Here is a 24,953-nt window from a genome sequence, read left to right as displayed (position 1 = left end):
CACACACACACACACACACACACACACACACACACACACACACACGTCTAACTAATATATTTAATTCAGTAAAAACAGGAATTATTAAAACAGTAAACAGACAGTACAGAACCGATAAGAAATGAGAGGAGACAGAGGAGAAAAATGACTTTCAACAAAGGTTGGAACCAGGATGCAGTGATTGTCTTGATCCTTAGACCACCAGGATGTCCAGTTATATTGAAGTGTCCCATTTCCTCCGCAGGGCGCCTCGTCCAGCCTGGTGGTGAAGTTTGCCGACTCAGAGAAGGAGCGAGGTCTCCGGCGGATGCAGCAGGTGGCCTCTCAGCTGGGAGTCATCAGTCCCATGACCCTGCACCTCGGGGCCTACAACGCTTACACGCAGGCTGTGAGTATCCACAATGAAACACAGAGAAAACAACGTTTCATGTTCTTTGTGCCTACTGGTTGTCTGTGAAGAACAATTACGCGATTGAAGATTAGTCCAGTACTGCAGTAAGAGCTGATGTAAAAATAAAAAGTAAAAAATATTTGACTCAAAATCTACAGAATGTTCTGGAGAGCAAACTTTCCTCAGTGTGTTCCATCTGATTCTAATAGAAGCGTTTTAATGTCATACAAGAGGATTTTAACAGGAAAGATTTCTAGTGAAGCCACATTACTGCTCCCGTTGTTAATTGACCGTTTACTGCAAATGGTTTCAGATTTGGCTCATTTACAGTCGTTCAGTTTGTGATGCTTAAGGAGGCCTGACAACGCTTTTTTCTTTCTTTTTTTTTTTTTTTTTTACCTGTAATGGATGTGTTGATTTATAGCGACATTCTTTTCTTCAATAAAAAGCTAAACTAAAACCCCAAATAAAATTGCCATCTGAAACTATTTACCAATTAATACCAATTCTAACCTGATTCAGCACACTGACTGATTAGGAATAGCATGAAGCGTCTGGTCAGGTCTGAAAAAACGAGTCACCAAGGACAATTTGTCCGTCTGTGTTATGTTGCAGCCGCAGCGTATACAGAGCTGAGGCCTTGAAATATATTGACTCCTGATTGAGGTTCAGATGGGAGCCATTGTAACTATATTAAATATGTTCGACTTTTATGACTAGTTAATAACGTAAATGTGAACAAAGTGTGTCCATCTGCAATTGTAATCTACAGAAATCACTCACTAAATGTCTGAAGTTGAGCCTTTTCACAATGTGTTGGATGTGTAAAGTCTCCTGGTTTAGTTTCTCTACTTTATAAGCCTGAGATTACACTCAGGGAACACACACCTAAAGTCTGCACTCTGCACACAAAGAAACACTGTCAGATCCTTCACATCATTCTCCTTACTCTAAACACACAATAACCTGACTCCCTCTCTCCCCTCCTCTCTAACACAACCTCTCTCTCTCTCTCTCTCTCTCTCCGGCCTCCAGTTGATGCAGCAGCAGGCCCTGGTGGCGCAGTCGGCCTACCTCTCTCCTGTTGCCACCGTGGCGGCGGTTCAGATGCAGCAACTCGCCGCCCTCAACCCCAGCAGCATCATTGCCACGCCGCTCTCATCCATCACCCCCTCCTCAGGTAATGAGAGGCAGTGATGTCTGGGCCCGTTCGGCCCTGATTAGATTTCTGCCTGAAATATGAGTGCAGCTACACAAAGAGAGGTGGACCTAAGAGGACAAAATAACAAACATCTATTTTGTAGTTTTTTTTCTTCTTCCTCAGTCTGCCATGATGTTAGCCATGTCAGGTTTTACGTTTAATGTGGAAAAGGCAGTAAAACGGTAAATGAGTTAGAGTACCTGCATCCTGCAAGTACTTGGATAGTCTGTATTATAGCCAGATTAACACTGGCGATGCCAATGTTGATATCTGAGAGTTTGGAAAAACAACTCAGTACTCAATTTAGTATGATATGAAACAGACATAAGCAGCAACTTTTAACTAATGAAACTGTAAACAGCAAAAGTACAGACATTGATGTCCCCCTCAGGATGAATTGTAATAACTTTGGTGATCCCTTAGCTAATTAATTTAGTGCCATCATCAGGTCAAATTTTAGTGTGTCCAATCTTGTGATTCATGACCAAATACCTTGCTTTGGCTGTATTTTAGCAAATGTTAGCATGTTGAACTAAGATGATGATCAGAGTAAACATCACCTGCACCCTGTGGAGTTTCTTTTTTGTAAACAAGCAGAAGTTATATTGAGAGTGAATGTTACTCACCACAACGCACCGTGTTGTCTCCTTTAGGTCTACAAATATAGTGTTGAATGCATTTCCTCTCTTATAAAACATTTGCAAAGTTGATTGATAGAGAATTTTTTTAAATCCTGCATTGTTTGCATCCATGTTTACTAGTTTGTTTCTTTGCATTACAGCCACCTGTAGCTCGGTGGTGTCGTGTGAAACCGTTGGCAGGAATGCGTATCACTACTCTCGCGAGCATCATTAAAAAAAATATGCTTCATAGCACTACTATAGGTCAAAACCTCCACGGGGTACCTTTAACGTCAGCATGTCAGCCTCGTCATTGTGAGCAAATTAGCATGCTGATGCTAGCATTTAGCTCAAAGCACCGCTGTGCCAAAGTGCAGCCCTCTCAGAGCCGCTCGCCTGGCTGTGAACTCTTACTCTTGTTAGAGCTTAGTTTTTCTTCATACATGTTTACATTCTATGTTTTTGTCTATTGCACATCTGTTCATCGTGGGAGAGGGATCCCTCCTCAGTTGCTCTTCCAGAGGTTTCTTTCTTTTTTCCCAAGTTCAGTTTTTTCCTTTTCTGGTTCAATGGGTTAAAGGACAGAGGGTGTCATATGCTGTACAGATTGTAAAGCTCCTTTAGGCACATTTGTGATATTGGGCTAAATAAATAAATTCGCTTGACTTGAATTTAATAAATGACTAAAGAAACAAACAAAATGGAAGTCAAATAATTTTCTGTTGATTGACAAATCTATTGATACCCAGCACAAATCTCCTCTTTGTCTTGTTTTTAATTCCGTATTCCTGCTGTTGATTGGATTTATTTGAATAAAAATAAAATGTCTCCAGGTACCAACACTCCACCCTCCATGGCAGGCACACCTCTTCCTGCTCTGCCTCCACCGCTCACATTGAACAGCTACGCCTCGCTTCCAACTCTGTCCAACGGCCAATCAGCAACCGAGGCCCTGTACACCAATGGCGTTCATGCCTATCAAGGTATAGCCACAACGTCCTTAACAGCAGCTACACAAGAAAGTAGAGAACAACTGTGTTGCTGTGAAAATTATATTCATCCACAAATTCACAGGCTTCCCGTTTTGATGTGCAACCGCGAGGGCCTAATCAAGAGGAGATTAAATTAAAGCACTAAATGTTATTTGGAGCGTGCTGATGTGCCCCAAATAGCATTCAGGATTTTTTTGTGTGTGCATATAGCAGTTGTTGACGATGTGTTTACTCTGCCACAGCTCAGAGTCCTGTCCTGGACCCCATGCAGCAAGCTTATACAGGCATGCAGCACTATACAGGTGAGCCTCACTGTCTCAGTGTTAGATGTGTCCGATGTAGCGCCATAAAATGTGACATAAATTACCATTTATTCATATGAATGTATCGCTATATACTTGCCTTACTGCTGCTACTGATAATAAGTTTGCATATCTTTTTTGGAGTATCAATGTTTGTCGGAGAAAAAAATTAAATAAAAAATAATCTCACAAATATACATTTCACATAAAGTTTGACTGGACTTCAGATTTTGATTCGTAGAAATATCCTTCCAGTCAGTGTAACCAGAATGCAAAACAGTTTTATGTAACATAATGGGATGCGGCTACATTACCCAACACGGCATGTGTAAAGTAGAAATTGACATCCAAAGTCAAAACATGCACATATATTACAAATTGTAAATACCTGCAGCCCTCTCTGTGAGTCACAAACTAAATGCAAAAGCATCGCCGCGTTTTCAGCAAATCTGTAGGTGGGAATGCAGCTCTGTCAGATGTTGTTTTGAGGAGAAACTGATTAGTTTGCAGTCTCTATCATGCTTCACCGCTGCTCTCTGCTCACCTGTTCCTCCTCCCCCATCAGCCACCTACCCTGCTGCCTACAGCCTGGTGGGACAGCCGTTCCCCCACCAGCCCACGCTGGTGGCTCAGCAGCAGCCGCAGCAGCCGCAGCAGCCGCAGCAGCCGCAGCAGCTGCAGCAACGAGAAGGTAAACTCAAAGAGCTGTGCACAAATATTCATATCTTAGAGAAACATTCCAGTGGTTTGGCATGTTTTAGCCCATTCACCACAAATCACACACACATGCTTAATGTCACAGCTAACCTTTCTAGGTATCTGTTAGTTTTCATTCGTGGTTTTCATGATATGAAAATGTATTAGCAGACTTTTACAACTCATTTGAATGATGCCATTTACCACAGTGAAGATAAAGACTGCAACTACTGATTATTTCCATTACTGACCAAACTATACAGTATTATTTTGATTATTTTGTTACTGTTTAGCGTATAAAATGTCCATCACGATGTCCCAGAGACCAAAATGTATTATTACTGTTGTACATTGTGTTACTCACACGAACTCACTGATTGCCTAACTTGTCTTGTCGTGTCATGTCACGTCTGTGTCGTCGCGGCTCTATTTGTGTACAGGTCCAGAGGGCTGTAACATCTTCATCTACCACCTGCCACAGGAGTTCACTGACTCTGAGATACTGCAGATGTTCCTTCCCTTCGGAAACGTCATCTCTGCAAAGGTGTTTGTGGACCGCGCCACCAACCAGAGTAAATGCTTTGGTGAGTCACTGGCATGGCTGAAACGTTCTTTCTTATGTAAAGAAAGACGTGTTTTCAGATCATTTTAGCTTCATCTACTTTCCCCTCTTTCTTCCCTATAAATGCTACTGCTGTTGGCGAATGTTTGTGTTTGATTCCTTCATCCTGTTACTTCCCCCTCAGGTTTTGTAAGTTTTGACAACCCATCCAGCGCCCAGACTGCCATCCAGGCCATGAACGGCTTCCAGATCGGCATGAAGAGACTGAAGGTGCAACTGAAGAGGCCCAAGGATGCCAACAGGCCTTACTGAAGGAGGTTAGTTATTGTCTATTGACATGCTTGAGGAGATGGGGCGGGCTCGGGAATGGATTGATAGACAGCCGAAAATATGACTGGAAGTTAAAGAGACAGAGTGGATGTAATTGGGGGGCTCAGTGCTTAAATGGCCGTCTTTCATGTGGAACTGAAGAAGTCAATAACCCTACAGTAGATTAACTTTAATGAGGTGGCAGCACTCATCAATTTGAAATACATTGTGTGCTCAGTATGTCGAGGGACAGTTTGATTGAGAAGTAGACTTTCACTCGGTTCAAATGTTCTGTCTAACCAGTGTTCTATCGCAGGGTTGAATGCCAACTACTGTTCGTCATTAATTTTTGTTTTACTTTTCGTTTATTGTTTTTGTGCTGTGCCATATGCCATTTTTCCCGAAAAAACATCACACCACTCTCAAGACTGTCCCGTCCATACATATATCGTGGAGATGTGCGTCGCTATGGCTACGGTTGCCTAGCAACCGCTAAAACCTCCCCCCCTTCCTTCTCACTGCGTTGTAAGTTAATTGGCCTGTGTTGGTTGCTGTGGCGATATTGCCTGTGATGGTTGCCATTAGCGATTTTTTATTTTGGGCCGTTGCCTTGATTCACCATGCTCCAACTGCATGGCGGGTTACTGTGGCGACCATGAACTGTGTTTGGTGCGTTGTGAGTTTCCTCTTATTATTTTGTCCTGGTTTTATTCCTTGCAAACACTGATCAATAACTGTCACTTTACCTCAGCATTTGTAAGTAATTGATTATCATGACATGCTGTTTTTTTTTCCCAAGACCTCTAAAAGCTTCAGTGCTAAGAGCTAAATTAGCCTGATGTCCATCAATTATGGATACATTAGATTTATTTTTTCCTTTTAGACTTTTTGGTTTTTGATTAGTTTCCTTTTTGTCTGTCATGATTATCATTCTTACATATTCCCTCTGTTTAGTTGGTTGGTGTGGTAGTTTTCGGTGAGTGCGGGGTTTTTGTTTGGTTGTAACTCAATTCCAAGTGACTTTGTGCCTGAACTTTGTTGTTTTTTTGTGAGATTGGAAATGTACTGAACGTGCCCCTGTAAATGGTTGACAACATAGTGTTTGTGTGTGAATGATGGTGCATTCGTGGGAGGCCCGAGTGTAAGACAACGAGATGGTGTGTGCATTTATATATCCGTGTTTTGTATTAAAAATATTCATGTACGTGTGTGTGTGTGTGTGTGTGTGTGTGTGTGTGTGTGTGTGTGTGTGTGTGTGTGTTGTACCAACTGAGACACTAACCTTACTTTAAAAGGTTTTGGGTAAAGCTGTTTGGTTCCTGTGACACGTGCTGCTGGCTGAGGATGTGCATTCCTCTGTAGGAATTCTGGGACTTCAAAACCATGATATGCAACACCAAAAAATACTCAAAGTGTTATAGTATTCAAATAATGTCCACTTAACATTTCTAATAACCAAAAACACACAGTAAGTGACTTATGCAGGGTTTCTGCAGTTCACTGACCAAGTTTGAAAAGGTTAGATATTGATCATCAGAAATAAATCAGAATTATAGTTTATAGAAATTTAAGAAGGTTTGAACAAAGTTTGAGGATTAATGACTGCTTGTTAAGGAGTTTTTAATTTAGTCAATATTTATAAGGGACAGATGATTCACATTTTTGTTAAATTGTTCTATTTAGATAAACTGGAATAAGGTCTTAAAATGTCACAAATAGATTGTTCTGGTACCTGCAGATGCCCTGTTTGCAGCAACCTGCATCACAAATGGATGATTTGAATACTCTTACCTCCCTGAGAAACTACAGTTTGGTGAATGACATGGTTATGAATATCATTAGAATAAATGTAAAATGAGCTCCAACTGTTTTCTAAAAACTTGGAGGTTATAGTTATCCCCACCAGAATTCCTGCTGTGCATGTTCTGAATTAATTTGCCTGCCAAAAGAGATGACAAACTATTTTCTAAGAACGTGCATACACTTGCAGCAGTATGACTGTCACTATTTGAGTTGCATGGACACTATTTGATTACCGAGACTCCCCTGAGGCATCAGTGCAAGCAGTGTGTATTGCAGACACCACTCCACTTCCAAAGTCTTACATTTATGTGTTTGATGTGTGTGATTTGGTTTAAAATGCTCTGTGCTTTTTTTTCTTTTTCTCTCTCCTCTTCTTCTTCTTCTTCTTCTTCTTCTTCTTCTTCTTCTTCTTCTTCACCTCCAGGAAAACCTAAGAGTTCAATCAAGAAAACCACTTGGGATGTCCCAGCCTTTTTTGGTTGTTTGACCAACCGTATAGCACAGGAGCAAGACTTCACAAAAAGCAGTATCACGTGTATGCGCTTTCAAACAACAACAAACAACAGCAGTAATACCGGCAACAGCATAAAATCTACAGAATCCGCATCCGCAATATCAGAAGTGCTCCAGATTTCCTATCATTCCACAGCTGGATTCATTTATATTATGTACATACTCTATTGTCAGCAACAAGATCTACATGTTAAGAAAAAGCATATCACTGATGTTATTCTTCTGAACAGGGTTCTACTGTATAGTGTGATTTGTGGTCTATGGCATTAACAGGAGGCCAGTCTACACAGTCGGAGAAAAGAGAAAATACTATAGTGTATTATTACCATTGGTAATATTGTTATGTAGAGTTAGTTTTATTATTTATACGTAAATTAAAAACATGGGGTAATTAAACTGGAAGAGATTTGAATTTCCTCTCACTGTACATACCTTGGTTTAAAAATGGAGTTGAAGGACTTCACGAGTTAAGATTCTCTGCTGCCACTACTTTTCAAATTAACAAAGCTGAAGGGATGGCTAGGAATTTTTCTATCTTGATTTTTTACGTTTTAATTTATTTGGTAATCAATTTGATGAGGGTGGGGCGGGTTGGTGGGGGATGTGACAATTTCTTTTTTTAATTTAAGAAGAAGAAAAAAAAAGAGGATTTCTGTGGTCTTCAAGACAATGAACACACTTATTATAGAGTTTTTAATTGCATAAATGTACCTATGGAAGTAAAAAAAAAATAACAACATAATGTTTCTTTATTTATTCTCTACAATCGCTGTTTTAAAACATATGTCTTTAAAAGAAAATAAAGTACAATTTAGAATTAAAATGTGTGTCTGTTCACATCATGTGATTTACCAAAAAAATCTCATCTTTCCTCTGCATGATGAATCAACAATGTTAGAAGAGATGAGAGAATAGACGATGGTTGTGTCAAAGTTTGGGTGTTGGATCATAAATGAGCTATCCAGGGGTGTTTGCTGCTCTCTATAGGCCTGAGGAAGTATTGCGCAAAGTGGAAAACATCTGGCCTCCTGTGTTGGTTGCATGTGAAACTGTGGACCAACTTTACCAAGGAACAGGAAGAAAACTATTTTTGCTGATTTATTGTTGCTACTTGAAGTGCAGTATAATTACAAGTCTGTACAAAATGTCCATTATAATGTCACACAATGATGTTAAATGATTGATAACCCAACCTTGGCCATGAGTTATTGATGACACAGCATGCAAAAATATCCAGGTCAGGTATGGAGAGGATGGAAAAGGCTGAGGTGTCTGTCACCACATTCGGGCGTGCACTGAGTCCTTCTGCAAGCAGCTGTTTGGTTTGGACCCGTCCAAGCATGTCTCGGCCTCCTTTGGCATGCATGAAAGTATGAAGGGTAATTAATAGCATAAACAGATACCAGGATGAGGAGAGGGAATCTGTTATCTGATGAGGAAAACAGCTGCAAAAGACTTTAGCTTGATGATATACTATTATAACTTATGTTGCAAAATATAAGCCAGATACATGACAGGGTATAGGTGGAGATACAACCAAAACCGTTGTGTGAAGTTGACGGATCCTATTAAATTCTATGGAGAGCAGAAGAGTCGGCCCTACGCTGCACGATAGACGACGCGGCGAGTTGACTGACCATTTGCCGAATCAGAATTTGCATAATTCTGACTTTACCTCAACTTTATGCAAATAAAGTCCGTCCATCATACACAGATCATACAGTCAAATGAATGAAGTCTCCCTCTGTTTGTGTTGTAATCCGAACTTCTCCATTCTTTGTTTACATAGTAGAGGTGGCCACGCGTGCTTTTATTGCATGTGAGCGTGCCCCTCAGGTTATACAGTGGTTACAGCTGATAACGCCGTCACGATGTCGTGGAAGCATAGCACTCAACCTCAGGTTGTCACTCAGGTAAACACTTTTAGCTCCGTCAGCCCTGTTGCCGTTGTTTGCTCTGTTAGCGCTGTTAGCTGCGAGCTACTGGAACAGCCGTCGCCATGTTGAGAGCTGTTGAGAGACAGTCATCATGCTCCTAATCTTGTATACAGCACCTTTGTGTGGGCTAAGTAAACCACTTAGAGACACTCTTCACTTTCAGTATAGATATGACCAAACAACAATGTTCAGTAGAGCAAGAAGAAGATAACAAAAATTGTGCATTTACACAATGGGAACGATAGGAATAGCTACATGGTTAAGACACTTGCAATGTATTTTTATTTATTACATTGAAAGTTCACCTTTTAAATCATAATGATGCTGATGAAAAAAAAGAACAATATGTAGAGTAGGCTCAAGAAAGTAGCACATTGATTAATTAGGCCATCTAGGTAAGGTCAAATGTATTTGGACTGGGCAGCTTTCCAAAAAAAATGGGCACAGAAGACAGAAAACAAGGATGATTATGCTTATTACATGAACATGTCCTCTGTGCCATCTAGAGGTCTTCATCAAACCTCTGGCAACCTAAATTCAATGTGCTTAACACATTTTTTTAAAACAGTGACACCATATTTGAAAGGGATTCACGACATATAATTGAAGCCTTGTTCAACTTGAGTCATGGCAACGAGCACAACTGCCTGGCTAAACACGACTTGAAAATAGATAGATAGATTTATATTTATAACATGCCCGACCCTCGTGGGTTTATAAGATACCAAAAGTACAGCTGCAGTGGAATCACATTTCACTAATTTTAATTCAATAAAAAAGTACAGCGGTTACTTCACCGCTCGATCTTAAACAAAACCTTCTGCCTTCTCTCCCAGGCCTGGCAAATAAAATCTGCTTCAAAAACCTGCTGCCATAAACAATTCTAATAAGGAATAGCTCACAAAAATGACGTAATTATTCTCACTTGTTGTATTTCAACTAATTATATCAGGTCCTGTACTTGACTACAGTCAGGTTATTTCTGCAGTAACATTGAGGTAAATGATAAGCGAGTATGTTAATGGGTGAACACAACATCCAGTATACATTACACATTTGTAGTAATTCCAAAATATTAATTCCACTCTTTCCACTGGAGGACATGTCTTTCCTCGTCAGCCGCCCTCTCGTGGCACTAACCACCCCTCATACATCGTAAAGGCTCACGTCACTTTAAGCCCCTCCCCCCTGGTCCTATCCTAACATACTACCCTAATATCCACTATAACCGACCAATTGAACGACCCGGCCTAAGGGCAACAAGCCGAGGTCCACTGAGATTACTTTGATAGGACGGAAAAGTGACAAGCATTTGTCCTCGGTGGACAAAAGTGTTTTCGCGAGAAAGTGCGACACAGTTAGAATGTGGCAAACCTGAGGTTGTCGGGAAGAAGGAAGACAAAAGGGGGTTTTGCAGCTCAGTTAACGACCGACAAGTTGGAGAGTGGTTTTTTTGATGGCCAGAACTAACGCTACATGAAATCCCCTCCGCGACAACCGGAACAGAGGACGAGCAGCAGCTGCGGGAGAGAGGAGACATTTTAAGAGCATTACCGGATACAGTGAGGTGAGTCTGCTGCACCGTTAGCTCACGTTACACCACGGACGTGTCACTGGAGGCTGTTACAGCGTCGGTGCACGCTACTTAAACGCAGTTAAGCTGCTATGTGTTACACGGACACGGGAGGGTCTTCCTCTCTGGAGGGTTGATGTGAAGTTTAACCGGAGCACAACGTTACGCGTTCAACTTCGCTGACATGCTCTAACGTTGACTGAAGCTCCGTCGGATTCAGCTGTTGGCAGACGTCCGACTCGCTCATCAGAGTTGAGCTAACAGGCCTTGTCCTGGCGTCGGCGGTGTTTGTTTCGGAACAACCGCGATTAACGGAAGGTCGTGAAAGCGTCCCACACTAAAAAAAACCCAGCGGAGCACAGGTCGCCCCGCGAGGAAATACAGAAGTTGTGTGCAACAGATAAACGGCGTGTATATCGTGTTGTGGTGCAAGTTGTGAATGCGCTAAAAAGTTTTCCAACGTAAACTGCAGATGTCGCCAAGAAGAGTTGCCACTGCGTTATGTTGTTGACACTTGTAACACAACATAACGAGTACACGTGCCCCTCCCGTGAAACTAAAGCATACAACGTGAGTTAGTGGACGACTGTTGGGACAGTGTTTGGGGAAACTTTTTTTTTTTTTTTTTTTTTTTTTTTTTTTTTTTTTTTTTTTTTTTTCTTCCCCTTCAAAGCTCCATCTCACTGAGTCAGGCAGTCTGTTCCGCTATGTCCGGGAGACTCCCCGCTTGCGCCATTCATGCGCACTCAGCCACTCCCTGCAAGAGTTTACGCAAACAGCGTAGGAGGCCGTGTGACCGACTTAACTACTGAGTTGTAAATTGGGACAACAACCCTGAAGTTGAAATCATACAAAGGCTGAAGGACGCTGTCTGTCTGACGTTGTTTTAGATATTAGATACGAGTCCTTTTTGTGTCCTGCTGTAGTCAAGTCAGTCTGATCTTATTAACCTCTCTGTACAACAAGAGGAATAATCCTTCAAGGTTTTATTAAAGAAAGAAAACCAACATCATACAGATCCCCTTGTTAAAGTCCCATTCCACTCGTGTTTACACATGCAGTGTGGTTTACCTCTCCTGAGGAGTACTACTGTTATGTTTGTGCCTCGGGACAGAGCTTTCCAAAGGCTGAAAATTCCAGGCCTGGGCTATCTTGCCTGGACTTGCGGCTTTAACACTTTAAAGGTGCGTCTTGTAATTTTTTTGGAACATTATGAAACCTGCAGAGTTATGCACATCTATCCAAAATCTATTTAGCTGCTTCATAATTGCATATCTTGGTGCATTACCACCACTTTAACCCCCAGGTTTAGTTGTGTGAACGTATTGTCAGCTATTGCATCACCCCATGCTCAAAAAACACACATTCGACCTATTTCACAGGAAACTGTGGGTGTAGAGAAGAAGCGGGCATAGAGTGGTGCAGGGATGAGATGTTTTTGTGGGCCATCCGCGGTAGTTTGCATCATACCGTCATGCAACGGTGTATTTCCACTGGAGTTTGAACTATTGCAGAAAATAAACTCTAAAGCAAACAAGTTTCCTTGGCAAGATAATGTTCACAAATAAACACCACTTTTAGGATTTCTGAAGCGTGGATCGGCAGAAGTAAAAAAGTGTTGTGTGACGTTATGCTATAGACGAACTACATCACAGGTGCGTGAGCACGAGTGTCCACAACGAGGCCGAAAAGGCGGACTAGACGACGTGCTGATGTGTTGTAGTCTTATTTAGCAACCGCCTTTTTAAAGACGTAAAATTCACGAGAGGGATATTTACTGAGACGTTTTATGTCCTCGAACAAAACGTTAAAATCTCTGAAGCTTGTGTTAACCACAGACTTGACTCATACTAGGGAACAGTCAGGATATCTCGGCCTCTGTGCACAGAATTTGACCATTATGATTTAAATCTGAGTCTTGTTAGTCCTTCAGCTAAACAGATGTTTATTGCTAAGATAGGAAAACAAATATATCTATTTGAAGCATAGTTATCAGTCAAGACATTGCTCAAGGATGGACTGTAGATGGCCAGCAGTGAGTTTATTAAGTCTTTCTAGTACAGTACATACTGTTGCTGAGATTGGAGAAAATAAATGTGAATTAACATAATTAAGACAAAGTCACTCTTCTTGGTGGCTTTCCATAAACACCACTCCTGTTCCCTGACATTGTACCATCAGTGGCACAGTGCACTTTGGTCTCTCCAAGCACCGTCATGAAAATGTGGAGATGTGCATGCACTAGCTGAGTGGCGGGTAATGATAATGGATTAGCTGATAATGCCAGAGAACATATGAGGGACAGTACAACAAGCCAATTAATACAGAGTGCAGTAATTGCTTTACTAATAGTGTGCACATGCCTGATGTTTCGTTTCCAAGTGGAATAGCATAAATGTTCAGAAATAGCTTTTTCCCCTTTTTAAAAACATAGTCCAGAATGTGATTCATTTGCAGGTCTATGCTAAGCTGTTTGCACCAGTCTACAAGTCTTACTTGTTTGTAGGGTTGTCCTCGACCAAAGACATTCTTTAGTCAACAGACTAATCGATTAGTTGATACAATAAACAGATCTGTAAAACAACAAAGAATCGCACAAAAGCACCACTTTAAATCTAGGTTTCTTTAAAATAAGTCAAATAAGTCATTCGACCAAAGCAATCGACTCTGAGGGGGCAGCCCTGCCTATTTGTTACTCTTCATACTGGATGATACGTTAACACAGCTTGGTTGACTAAATTAAATGGAAGTTTACTTTAGCTTGCAGCAGTTCCAGCTGCTAAACCACTGGTGCCTGACCTGTTCTTCTGTAAACTAAAAGCAGCAGCTGTTAGATAATGTACATTTCTGGCTGGTGCTGCTTCAACATCTCGCAAAACAGTGATATTTACTGCGTTATAACCTGTGCACACTTTACTTCTGGTTGCTGCGGTTTGGGGAATCTTCATCTGCTGTCACATGCAATGATAGTGAACGTTTTAGCTCAGCTACAGGCAAATAAGTACTCTGCATGTAAGAAGTGGGATGTACACCTGAGAGCTTTTGCAGCCCCAATGGGTGGTTTCCAGTTCCCCTCCTGTTAGACAGAAAAGAAAAAATCTGTTTGTTTACCCAAATCCCATAATTCACTCCAGGACTGAATACAAAACTTCTACTCATTAACATACTTTAACACTATTCACAGAGAGCCCGTTCTCTTTGACGCATTCAAAAGAGTTAACGGGGTCTTCTGTCATCTAAGCGTGATGATTGGACACATGAAGTCAAGTTAAGACATGTTCAATTTGACAGTTTTGTGGAATAGAAGTAAGAGCTTATGGTAGATCGCTGACATGAGGTGACACAGGAGGCAGCGGGTTCACCAACATCCCCACACTGATTAACTTCCAAAGATAGGAGACGTCGACATATCTCCGCTGTGGTTTCAAGGTTGAGGAGAATCCTGTCGAAGTGGAACTCCTCTGCTGACAAAAGGCAGCCTGCATGAGTTACTGTGCATTCGTGGTGAGCTTATAACGGGTTGAAGTCCACACACCCACACTCATTACTAACAGATCTGTTAGGAAATGTGTGACAAGCAGAATTTCCCCTCTTAAATGATTTGCCCCAGAAAGACGGTCATGCTAAAGACACAAAACTTTTACTGAAAAAGGGGGATACGGGGGCAATGTGACGTGATCTGATGATCAGACTCAAAATGAGCTGATCCGACATTGTAAAAGGTCACATGTGACTTAATGTACGATTGAGGAGTTGCCAGTGATTATAGCATCACTAATGTCATCTTCGGTCGTTTGATTGCAGATCTTTCTGCACTCTCGGTAACAAAGGAATAAACAAGCGTGAGGCTGTACTTAGGAACCTTAAATTACCCTAAAAGATAACGTTTGCTAATTAGAGATAAACCCAAGGTACAGCTGACAGGTATTTTGTCATAAATATTGGTCAAAGTTGAATTTTGACCCGATGATGCAGCGTGTGAGAAATCATTAAATCAGGTAAAAAGACATAATTACAGTTTTTTGTTAGCTTCTAAGGCCCCTTTTTTTCAGCTGTTCAGCAGCTGTTTACTGCTCCCCATCAAGGTCACCGTTGAGCGTTTATTATACACGGAGTGATTTCAGACACATGTCTGAGTAAATATGTCATCCAGCTGCAGGAATTTATCAAGGAATGGGACTTGGTGCCAAGCTGCAGGCTGGTTTAGAGGGCCTAATAAAATGCTCATGGGCTTTCTGATTACATTGTGTGCAGCATAGCCAAAAAAAAAAAAAGAACTTCATCATTCCTCTTCATCTGGAACAGGAAGTGCCCAGATACGGCGCCTGTAGCAGATGCCCACTGAGATTCATCACCTCCAATCAATACTCATTCCTCTCTGTTTCCTCTTCCTTCTCTCAGGATATTGTCACAGCTGAGAGTGAGTTGTTATATTTATCAAATGGGGAAAATCTGAATGGAGATCACCAGGCAGACGAAACCTTTTTTTTATTACCGGTCTTAATTTCCTTTTACATGATACGAAAAAAAACACAAATCCTTTTTCTCCCCCCGTTCCATCTTTTTAGGATGTTGTCCCGGCTTCGTGAGCAGATATGGGCGGACTGGATTTGGTTTCCTGAAGGCCACGGCTGGGCTGACCTGAAGGACCATGATGGACAGATTTTCCCTAAAATGCAGGACCTGTGGGTTACTATACCCATCGCACTGTGCTTCCTGGTCTGCAGACAGATATTTGAGAGGTGGGTCGTCTCCAGCGCTGACTGTTTTTTAAGATTTGTCACAGTGTTGTTTGCCCGTTAATCTGCCTCTCTACCTTTCTGACTTGCATGTTTCTTCCTGACAAATGTGAGCTGACATTTAAAGCTCTGTTTTTCTCTCTCCAGGGCGGTAGCGACTCCTCTCGCCTCCCTGTTGGGAGTGACTGACAAGCAGCGTGTTCATGCTCCTCCAAATCCCGTCCTGGAGTCCTATTTCTGCAACACATCAAAGCAACCCACACAGGTGAGGATCTTGCCTACTTTAGGAAACTAGCACTGCTTCATACATACCGTGTCTCCTCTGGCAATAGCACAGCTTGAGCCTAATCACAGAATTCAGAGATGTTTGAGGCGTAAATGGATGAGAGAGACAACATGAAATATCCTAGATCTTCAAACCCCAAGCCTCGTGTAACCGCTCATCATTTTCTGACTCCAGACATTAAAGACGGTGCTGACTCTTCCTTCCTTGTCCTGCTTTTTTGTTCTTAGAGCTCCGTAGAGAGTTTAAGCAAACACACCGACCGTTCAGTGCGACAGGTCCAGAGGTGGTTCAGGCGGCGGAGAAACCAGGACAGACCCAACAAGCTCAAAAAGTTTCGGGAAGCATGGTAGCTAAACATCCTCCGCCACACAATACACCCCCAATCCCATTGTCTGTCTTTCATTGAAATCTGTGTGCATGTAATGGCCTGATTCTATTTCATGAATTGTTTTGATTGAACATTGCACGAGACCGCGAACAGTGAAGTCACAATGACACAATGTCTTTCTGGGCCCAGGCTCACTGAAGGCGGACCGGCTATCGTTTTATATATTTTTGGACGGATAGCATTAATGTGTCAAAATAACTTTTGTCGGTTAACGATTAAATGGTTAATTATTAACAACCATTGTCATGACCTGCTTTTACGAATGCCAGATTCTTTAAAGCAGCGTTTCGCCAGCTCGGGGTCAGGATACCGTCAAGGGCTCACAGGTTAGACTTCAGGGGTCATGAGGTGATTTAGAGCGTTTAGCTCTTTTGACGGTGGTGTGAAAGCAGCAACTAAAAAAAAAACCCTTTGACACACCGCACCCAAGTATTTTTTTTGTTGCAAAACAAGGATAGGAGGATGCATGCTGTGCGTTCAAGCAGGAAAACGCTGCAAACTGTAAAACGCATTGATCAAAGGGATTTATTTTCTGCCCAATGCGACTCAGTATTGAGTTTGTTGAGGTTCAAACTCCAGTGAAGTGTTTGTAGTGATTATGGTTTTCACTTTGTCTGTGACATGTGGTTTTAAAATGTTAGTCCGTTCATCTTTTCCTTGTGATATAAAGTAAAAGAACTGTATCGTCCTCATCTGTCTCTCATAACCCCACATTGGATTTCTGAGACCGCTGTGTGTTCTCTTACAGTTGGAGATTTACGTTTTACCTTGTTGCTTTCTTTGCTGGCCTGGCGGTCCTTATTGACGTGAGTACTGTCAGAATCTGAAAGAAAATCACGAAAGAAAATCACTACGTGTCACTTTGTGAAATCATCTCGTGTAATAGTCATACACTAGTCAATAACTTGAAACATATTATTGTTCTACCAGCAACTTTTGTCTCCCTGACTTGTTGGGATCTGTTTGCTTCATACAAACAAAAGTAGGAAGTTGTATGTTGGCATTGTAACTGTGGTTGATGCCACAAAACCGCTGTTTTCCACTTTGTTCTAGTTTGCTGTTTGTGCTCGTGGTGCTGTGTGGGACACTTAAACCCTCATTAATATTGAGTATCCACTTCTCCTCAGAAACCATGGTTGTATGATATGAAGAAGGTGTGGGATGACTTCCCGAAAATGGTATGTCAGTACAATAACCTGGAACATCTTTTCATTGAGTTTAGATTCAAATCATTTTCACATTTATTCTAAATTTAAACAAGCCGAGAGAGCACGGGAATTGCAGAACCTTACTCTTGTTTAGCAAATGACTGAACTAATAGAATATGATGCAACTAATAACTCTATCTAACAGCTTTGTTCTTCCTGTTTTCTTCCAGCCACTGTTGCCTTCACAGTACTGGTACTACATGATCGAACTAGGCTTCTATGTCTCGCTGGTTTTTAGCGTAGCGACGGATGTTAAACGTAAGGTAAGTGAGCTGCATCTTAAGCTTTGTTATCCCGTGTTTGCATCTTTACAGCCCCTCAGAAACCTTCCATCAGGAGCGATTGCTCTCAGAGTGCATGACATAATGAGAATGACCTGTTGTGTTGGCAGTGTATTTTGAGGTTTGGATATTGATTTTCCCCATTAAGAGGACCTGACTTTATGCATCGTACTGAGTGGAGCTGTCAGCGTTCGGAACATTATACATAATGTTCAACTCAACTTCATCAGTTTGGTAAAGTTGAAGTGATTGAGCAACAAAACTAAACTGTCTCTCCAGTCGGGGGAAGTTGCATCAGGAGGCACTCTGTGGGTTAATGTGTGACCGGCTCTGTGTGGTGAAATCACACCGCGGAGAGACGGCTGCACCGCTTTGTCCACAGGTCTTAAGCGCTGTTGTGAAAGGTGGCCGACCTTCGAGCCCGCCACCTCTGTGCCACCTCTTGTTTTCTAACTCAAGCTCACCAAATACGAGGAACTAATCTGTTAAACCAAAACAACAGTTTTCTGGACTTTACCAGCGATCCCCTGTGTTGAAATCCAACATCTAATGTGAGGATTTAGTTTCTCTTTATAGCCTTGAAGCCATATAATCTGCAATGTGCAGTGTTAATCATTTGTAAATCCAGCATCAATCAATCAGAACACGCCCTGGTCGATCAGTGACCAATGTCTACAGCTCGATCAATAAGTGACCAAATGGGTTTTGATTTTTGCCTTTAAACCCTCTCTGTCTCTCTCTGTCCCTCTGTCTGTCTCTCTCTGTCCCCCTGTCCCTTTTTCTCTCTCCAGGATTTCAAAGAGCAGATAATTCACCATGTAGCCACCATTTCCCTCATCAGTTTCTCCTGGATGGTGAACTACATCCGGGCAGGGACTTTGATCATGTTGGTGCATGATGCCTCCGACTATTTCATGGAGGTATGAGAACATGCTAATATGACAGAAAGAAGGGGTGTTTCACTCATAAAAGTTGGCCTGAATGAGTTTTTATTTTACACATATTTGTTTTGTTTTGTTTTTTTTAGTCAATATAAATAATTTAATGAATTGTTAGTGTTTTTCCACATGCCAATAACGGGGAAAGTGTCTTTTTATTTAGAATTTAATTACAATCACACAGCAGTACACACCATTAAAGCAACACTTTTGCTGCCCTCCCTGGAGTGCCCTCTAGAGGAGAATGTATGAACCGGTGATACTCTGATCTCTCTGCCTTTCATTGCAGTCAGCCAAAATGTTCAACTATGCAGGTTGGAGGAAAACCTGCAACTTCATCTTCACCGTGTTCGCTGCAGTTTTCATTATCTCCCGCCTCGTAATCCTCCCCTTCTGGTAAGAACGATGTTACAGGATTCACCGTGTTAGTCACTGACTTTACTGTATGATGGGAACATTTGAGAAATGTGTGCAACATTTTGACACACATTCTTTCAAATATGTGATTTACAGGCAGGAATTTGAAGAAAAAAATGACATATCTCAAAAAGGCTTTTATTCGTGGAAAGGCTGGCATATCTATCTATATATATATATATATATGTATATGACATTTTAGCTGGTATTATGAAAAATATAGAATAATACCAGCATTATCCTTTATAATATTTAAGATTGACACATTCATGTTAAGCTGACACTATTCAGAAAACCGTGGGGTGGATGTTCATACAACAAAGTCACCCCCCCATCCCTCTATCACAATAGCAGCTCAAAGGAGAAAAAAAACATTCATTAAGAAAACAAAAATGCCATTGACCTGCAATGAAATGCCATGATGAGTTACTTCTGCTCTATTTTAAGTATGCAGTTTGATCGTGGCCTCTTGACTATGTTAGCATACAGGTAGCTGATGGAAACATGCACTGATTCCTTTTGCAGAGATGTCATGAATTAGCTTAAAGCTAGGGCAACAAATTAATGGAAATGTACAACGGACACATTGTGTACAGTTCTGGCTCCTCTCAATGGGCTTTTGATGGAGACTGTAGGTGGCTCTGACTGGACTCTCTGTTCTGCCTTTGTCCTCTCGTCCAGGATCATATATACGACGGGTGTGTACCCCCTGACCCTCTACCGCCCCTTCCTCGGCTTCTACTTCTTCAACGGGCTAATGCTCGTGCTGCAGGCTCTGCACATCTTCTGGGCAGTGCTCATCGTGCGCATGGTCGTCAAGTTCCTGCCATGCAACGTACGAACTGCCACTTTCGCTCGTTCTGCCACATAGCACGTTCACCTGAAAGCAGCTACTGTACACCTGTTGTGTCTTCTTTTACCCAATAGGAAATTGTCGAGGACGAGCGGAGCGATAAAGAGGAGACCGAGTCGGAAGATGAAGACCATGCTCACGAGCAGAGGGGAAAGTTTCAGAACGGCCACGTGCAGAACGGCCACACTCTCCTGAACAACAATCACAGTAAGGCGGACTGATTGGACTGTGAGCGCTGGAGATGAGGCTGCGTGAGGAGTGATGATGGGCCCTCACATGTGGCCCTCACCTGAAAGCCAAAGAACGGGAGCGTGGCATGTTGACAGTGCAACAGGCGGCAGCACACACACACACACACACACACACACACACACACACACACACACACACACACACCTACTCATTTCTTTACCCTCCTTTCTGAAACCCTAGTAGTCCAAAGTGGATCATTTCACTTCTTTGTGGACTACATTAACTTAAATGGGGAGACGAAGACTGTGGTGCAGAACCACAATGATCTGCTTAGCACCTAAGCAGCAGAGTGGTCATCTCATTACACGCTCACACCTTCTCCTCTTTTCTCACCTCTCTTGTCTCCTTTTGCTTTATGCTAAGATTTTGTGCTGCTGACCGAGTTGCCAGATGCCAAATCTAGCTTTATGTTTTGTGCAAGGGAGTGTTTTAAAGAGCTGCTGTGGTTAGGACGGGCACTCCCTTCCTGCACAGTCAGTTAAAACTCTTCCGAGTATTAGCGCCCATCAACCTGACTGAATTTTGGTCTAAATAACCACGCTGAAGTCAGTGGCATGGTGAGGAGATCCAAGGTGATGTCTTTTCATGGACCATACGCTGATTTAAGTCTATTTCCTTACGGTTAATAACAAATTTGTGAGATTCAGTTATTGCAGCTGCCAGTTTGTCATTTTGTTTTTTTTCTAAATTTCATTTGTTTGGATGTTTAAAACAAAATAATCTGAGGTAAATAATGTTTTTAACAGTCTGAGAAACGTGCGATAAGGTGCTACATCTGCATTGCGTGTTGAAATGTGCCTTAAATGGAAGTTTGTCTTGAATGATTTGCAATTTTTGAGAAGCAGAACGCGCCGAGATCATTTTAAATGTTTTGTTTATGTTTAATATGGTTTTTAGTTGTATGATTTTATTTTGTTTTGTTTTATTTGTTTTCAGTCTAGTCAATGGTTTAAATTTGGGAGCAGTTTGTATCCCAAACCAATCGGTAACTGTTTATGAATTCTTTATAGGCTGAAAGAGTCGAGCATTTCCATTCAGTGTTGTTTTTTCCCATCCATCCAAAGATGCACTTTATGGTTCCCTCTACAGATCCTTGGCTAAATATCTTGTAAACAAGTTTAGTAATAATGTTTGATGTCAATTCAAACCAGATTGCCTTTTTAGTTTAGAGGGTATGATTTAAATTTTTGTCATATTTATTCTTGTTATTATCTACCCAAGATGTTTCTCGTTGCCAGTGTTTTGGTACATTTTGTAAAAAGAAAATAAGTTGAATGAAATCTTAAGTAAAGAAGTAAAGATGTAAAAATGAAACACCAAAGTATGGTTTACATTATTTACTACCTTGTGATTTGCAAGTGCCTTCATCATTTCAAGTGTTTATTGTGAAAAAAGATGTTATTTCTCTCCCATTTGTCTTTATTTCTGCTGTCTTTGTGCCCCATCACATCCAACACTCCATGCACTGTAACGCTCTGGGCCTCTAACTTTCCTGCATCGGCTCACGACAACCAATCACCTGCAGCTCCCTCTAAAGAGCTTTGCTTCAACAGAAATGGTTTTTAATCTGCATTACATGTTGCTGAGATGTAACATAATGACAATGATGATAAAGATAATTGTGGATAACAATTCTGTCTTTTACGGTTTTCTTTTCTCCGCCAAGATCTGAAATGACAATTTTAACGTTCGTCATTATCAGTGCTTCAGGAAATCCAGGTTTGCTTTTTTAACCAATTGATTTACTGAGAAAATAAAGGATGAAAAAAGTGTTAATTCCTCTTAATAATGAAGGAGATGCAATCTTTGTCAACAACTAAGGGCTGCTACTGGTGATTTCATTGTCAACATCTGATTGTTGTTTTTATGTTAAATAATTTGTTTCGACGTTAAAATGTCAGACACTAGTGAAACTTTTGCTTGTTTTGTCTGACCACTAGTCCAAAACCCCAAAATACAGATTCACAATGGTTTAAAACAAAAAAACATGATTTAAAAAGCTGGAGCCAGAATAAGTTTAGCATTTTGCTTGATATAAATGACTAAAATGGTGAATTGAGTATTTTATGTCAACGAACTAAGTGATTAAAACATCACTATAGCAATTTAATTCTTTAAAACCAGAAAAGGCTGAAGTCATAATGCGGTTATAAAGTGGACTTTTTTGTTTTACTCTAAATACTAAGGACTTTTTAGTTCCGGTTATGTCTGTTGGGTGTCTAAAGGGTAATGCACATTTCAAGTGAAAGGCTACAGCCTATAATTCAGGAACTGATAAATGCGCCTCTCATTGGCGACGCCAACATAAACGCACCGTCTTGGAGTAACTCCGTCACTGCGGAAGTGGAGCAAACACAGTCTGGCATGAGCACCATCAATCAGTCATAGCTTCCGCTGGTGTAGAGTGGCCCTGAAGGCACCATGGAGCGATTATAATATCAGATGGCACAGTGTGGTGACACGCTGAGCAGCACCTGGCTGGCACACTTTTGGGAGGCCCACTGCTGCCAAACATGTCTCGAATGCTTTTTATAATCATCCTGAGTGGAGCAGTTGGTCTTCATCCAGCTTGAAAGTTTGAGAGAGTTCATCAACTTCTTTTTCCATCCATCCTAAAAAGAAACCAGTTCTCGTTTCTTCCTCCTTTCCTCTACCACTTTCCTCTACAGTAGTTTTGGCTTCAGCCGAAAAGACCTTCTTGGCTAATTGCATATGGAGCGGGATCACTTTACCCTGGTGCCTCCACGCTGTTCTTGTCACTGGCAGCCTCACTGTAACAATCTCCGCTCTAAAGAGGCAGGGTCAATTTCCACCCTGCTCTCGCATCTGGCTCTGTAATTTAATTGCTAATGCGTCTCCTTTTTCTGCTGTTCCGACGTCTGAGCTTTCCTTAACACCCCCCCTTCTGTGTCCAGTCTTCCTCCTCCTCTTTAAATCTTTACCGTTCCTTTCACATTACGTTTCCCCTCCTTCCTCTGTTCCCTTTTCAGCCGTGTGTAATGAATAAGCTCAGTGTCGCCTAAGGTGCTTGAGTTCTAGTGGTGTGAAGTCTAATTGGTGACAGCTATGGAGGTCCTTGTGACAGGAGAACAAAGGCGCTGGGGTGTTTGATTCACTTGTGAACTGTGTAGACTGTTATTCAATTCCTGTTTAAGTATTAATAAAGGCTTTACATGCCAGGGGGAGGTTGGAAGGTGCAAGTGTATGCTTGGGTGTCTCACATGTGCGTGTGTGTGTGTGTGTGTGTGTGTGTAAGGCTCACACATACTCTGCTCATTTTTCCTGTGATGATCATGAGAGGAGGGGGACAGTAAAGTCTTTGGTAACCGATGACTGTCTTGTGTAACTGGAGTAATGAGGAACCTCAGAGGGAGCCCAGCGGAGATGCTATGAAAGCTTTTAAAAGCTTTGGATGAGACTGCAGCAACAAACACATGATGACAATGCAGAATGGTGAGTTTGACAGCTTATCTGTAAAATAAAGTGATAGTATGTTTCATCAGTTTTCACTAATCTGGTTCTCTTTAAAATCATGTGCCGCTGTCAGCTGTTACAGTGATTAAAACTACTTCATGACCCTGTGGTAATGCTGAATGTGTCTTTAAACACATTTCAAATGTATAAGAGATAATTGTTTCTCACCATCAAGCCATCATTTATTTTGTGATCTAATCTATCTGTTTTATTAAAACCTGAAAAGCTTTACTGTATTCCTGTAAATATGCAAACAGACAGAAAAATATGTTATGGGTGTGTTAACTTGACGAATATAAAAGCAGTAGATTTAAAAAGATTAGTGGATTAATCTAAGGGTAAACTTGACAAAAAAGGTATAAAGCACATATTTTGATAATCAATTAAGCATTTAAGTCATTTTTCAAGCGAAAATATCAAACATTCTCTGGTTCCACGTCCTATAAATTGAGCATTTGAACTGTTCTTTGTTTAATGTGATAGTGATGCAAAACTGTTTGGGGTTTGGACTGTTGATTGCACAAAAACAAGCAATATAGAGACAATATCTTTCCAGGATGTTCTGCTGGTAATTTTACAGACAAAATGATGAATCATTTATTCAAGAAAGGAATCTGAAGATGAATCTGTAGTTGTTAATTACAACTTTAAAGAAAAGAAGAAGTGAGAGATGAAATGCAACAAAAGTCCCTGACCAGAATCAAACTAGGGACATAGATACTAACCCGCCAGGATGCTGAGGACCATGCTTTTTAAGTAACAGGACTTCTGTGATGTCTCTGCATTCAGAAGCTGTAATTTCTTTATTAATCTTTGTATGTTTTTCTGATTTGTATTTCTGGCATCAAGTAGCCTAATCACTGTCATCTCAAGAGCAGCCATGCACACGCCTGCCCTTCTCCCAGAGTGGTGGTGCTGAGCTGACAAAGAAAACAGTGAAAGAAGGATCAGCAGTCGCCATCGCCCACATGGACCAGGCTCCTCACGCCGCACCACAGTTTGAGGTGGACGTGGACCTGGGCTTCGCTCTCTTCTTCCTCTTCCTCCTGTGTTTCTTTCTGCTGGTGACGGTGGTGCGCTGTGCCCAGACTGTGGTGGATCCCTACGGCTCCATCTCCACCTCCAGCTACCAGGAGGAGCAGATCACCTGAGAGAGAGAGAGGGGGGGGGGGGGGGGGGGGGGGGGGGGGGCGCGGCGCGGGGGGCGGGCGCGAGGGG

The 24,953-nt window shown here is 41.6% G+C and overlaps 2 protein-coding genes across 4 annotated transcripts in view; both read left to right on the top strand.

Moving 5' to 3' along the window:
- The window catches only part of celf3a (cugbp, Elav-like family member 3a), a 25,821-nt gene extending 16,502 nt beyond the window's left edge, over window positions 1-9,319 (top strand). For all 3 annotated transcript variants that reach the window (XM_031866400.1, XM_031866397.1, XM_031866398.1), the window contains 8 exons: window positions 245-388; window positions 1,427-1,571; window positions 3,046-3,195; window positions 3,447-3,506; window positions 4,072-4,197; window positions 4,643-4,786; window positions 4,949-5,081; window positions 7,301-9,319. In XM_031866400.1, coding sequence (XP_031722260.1) covers window positions 245-388; window positions 1,427-1,571; window positions 3,046-3,195; window positions 3,447-3,506; window positions 4,072-4,197; window positions 4,643-4,786; window positions 4,949-5,076 — 897 coding nt within the window. In that variant the 3' untranslated portion in view covers window positions 5,077-5,081; window positions 7,301-9,319. The remainder of the gene's footprint in view (window positions 1-244; window positions 389-1,426; window positions 1,572-3,045; window positions 3,196-3,446; window positions 3,507-4,071; window positions 4,198-4,642; window positions 4,787-4,948; window positions 5,082-7,300) is intronic.
- A 1,210-nt stretch (window positions 9,320-10,529) lies between these two features.
- Window positions 10,530-21,574, top strand: cers2a (ceramide synthase 2a). The gene is made up of 11 exons (XM_031866401.1): window positions 10,530-10,893; window positions 15,468-15,641; window positions 15,786-15,903; window positions 16,152-16,270; window positions 17,061-17,118; window positions 17,440-17,490; window positions 17,691-17,783; window positions 18,593-18,721; window positions 19,029-19,135; window positions 19,838-19,991; window positions 20,084-21,574. The coding sequence occupies exons 2-11, from the start codon at window positions 15,469-15,471 to the stop codon at window positions 20,228-20,230; spliced, it is 1,149 nt and encodes a 382-aa protein (XP_031722261.1). The 5' UTR covers window positions 10,530-10,893; window position 15,468; the 3' UTR covers window positions 20,231-21,574.
- Window positions 21,575-24,953: the final 3,379 nt, after the last annotated feature.

The sequence above is a fragment of the Anarrhichthys ocellatus genome, unplaced genomic scaffold (assembly GCF_004355925.1).
Source record: "Anarrhichthys ocellatus isolate YVR2014 unplaced genomic scaffold, GSC_Weel_1.0 scaffold35, whole genome shotgun sequence".
NCBI lineage: Eukaryota > Metazoa > Chordata > Actinopteri > Perciformes > Anarhichadidae > Anarrhichthys > Anarrhichthys ocellatus.
Note: the sequence above shows the minus strand (reverse complement) of the source record. Positions and strands in the feature narration are given on the sequence as shown.

Coding starts and splice junctions, on each gene's coding strand:
- cers2a (XM_031866401.1), top strand. CDS start 15,469: ATGTTGTCCCGGCTTCGTGAGCAGATATGGGCGGACTGGATTTGGTTT. Junction 15,642..15,785: donor TGCAGACAGATATTTGAGAG/GTGGGTCGTCTC, acceptor TTCTCTCTCCAG/GGCGGTAGCGACTCCTCTCG. Junction 19,992..20,083: donor TCAAGTTCCTGCCATGCAAC/GTACGAACTGCC, acceptor TTTACCCAATAG/GAAATTGTCGAGGACGAGCG.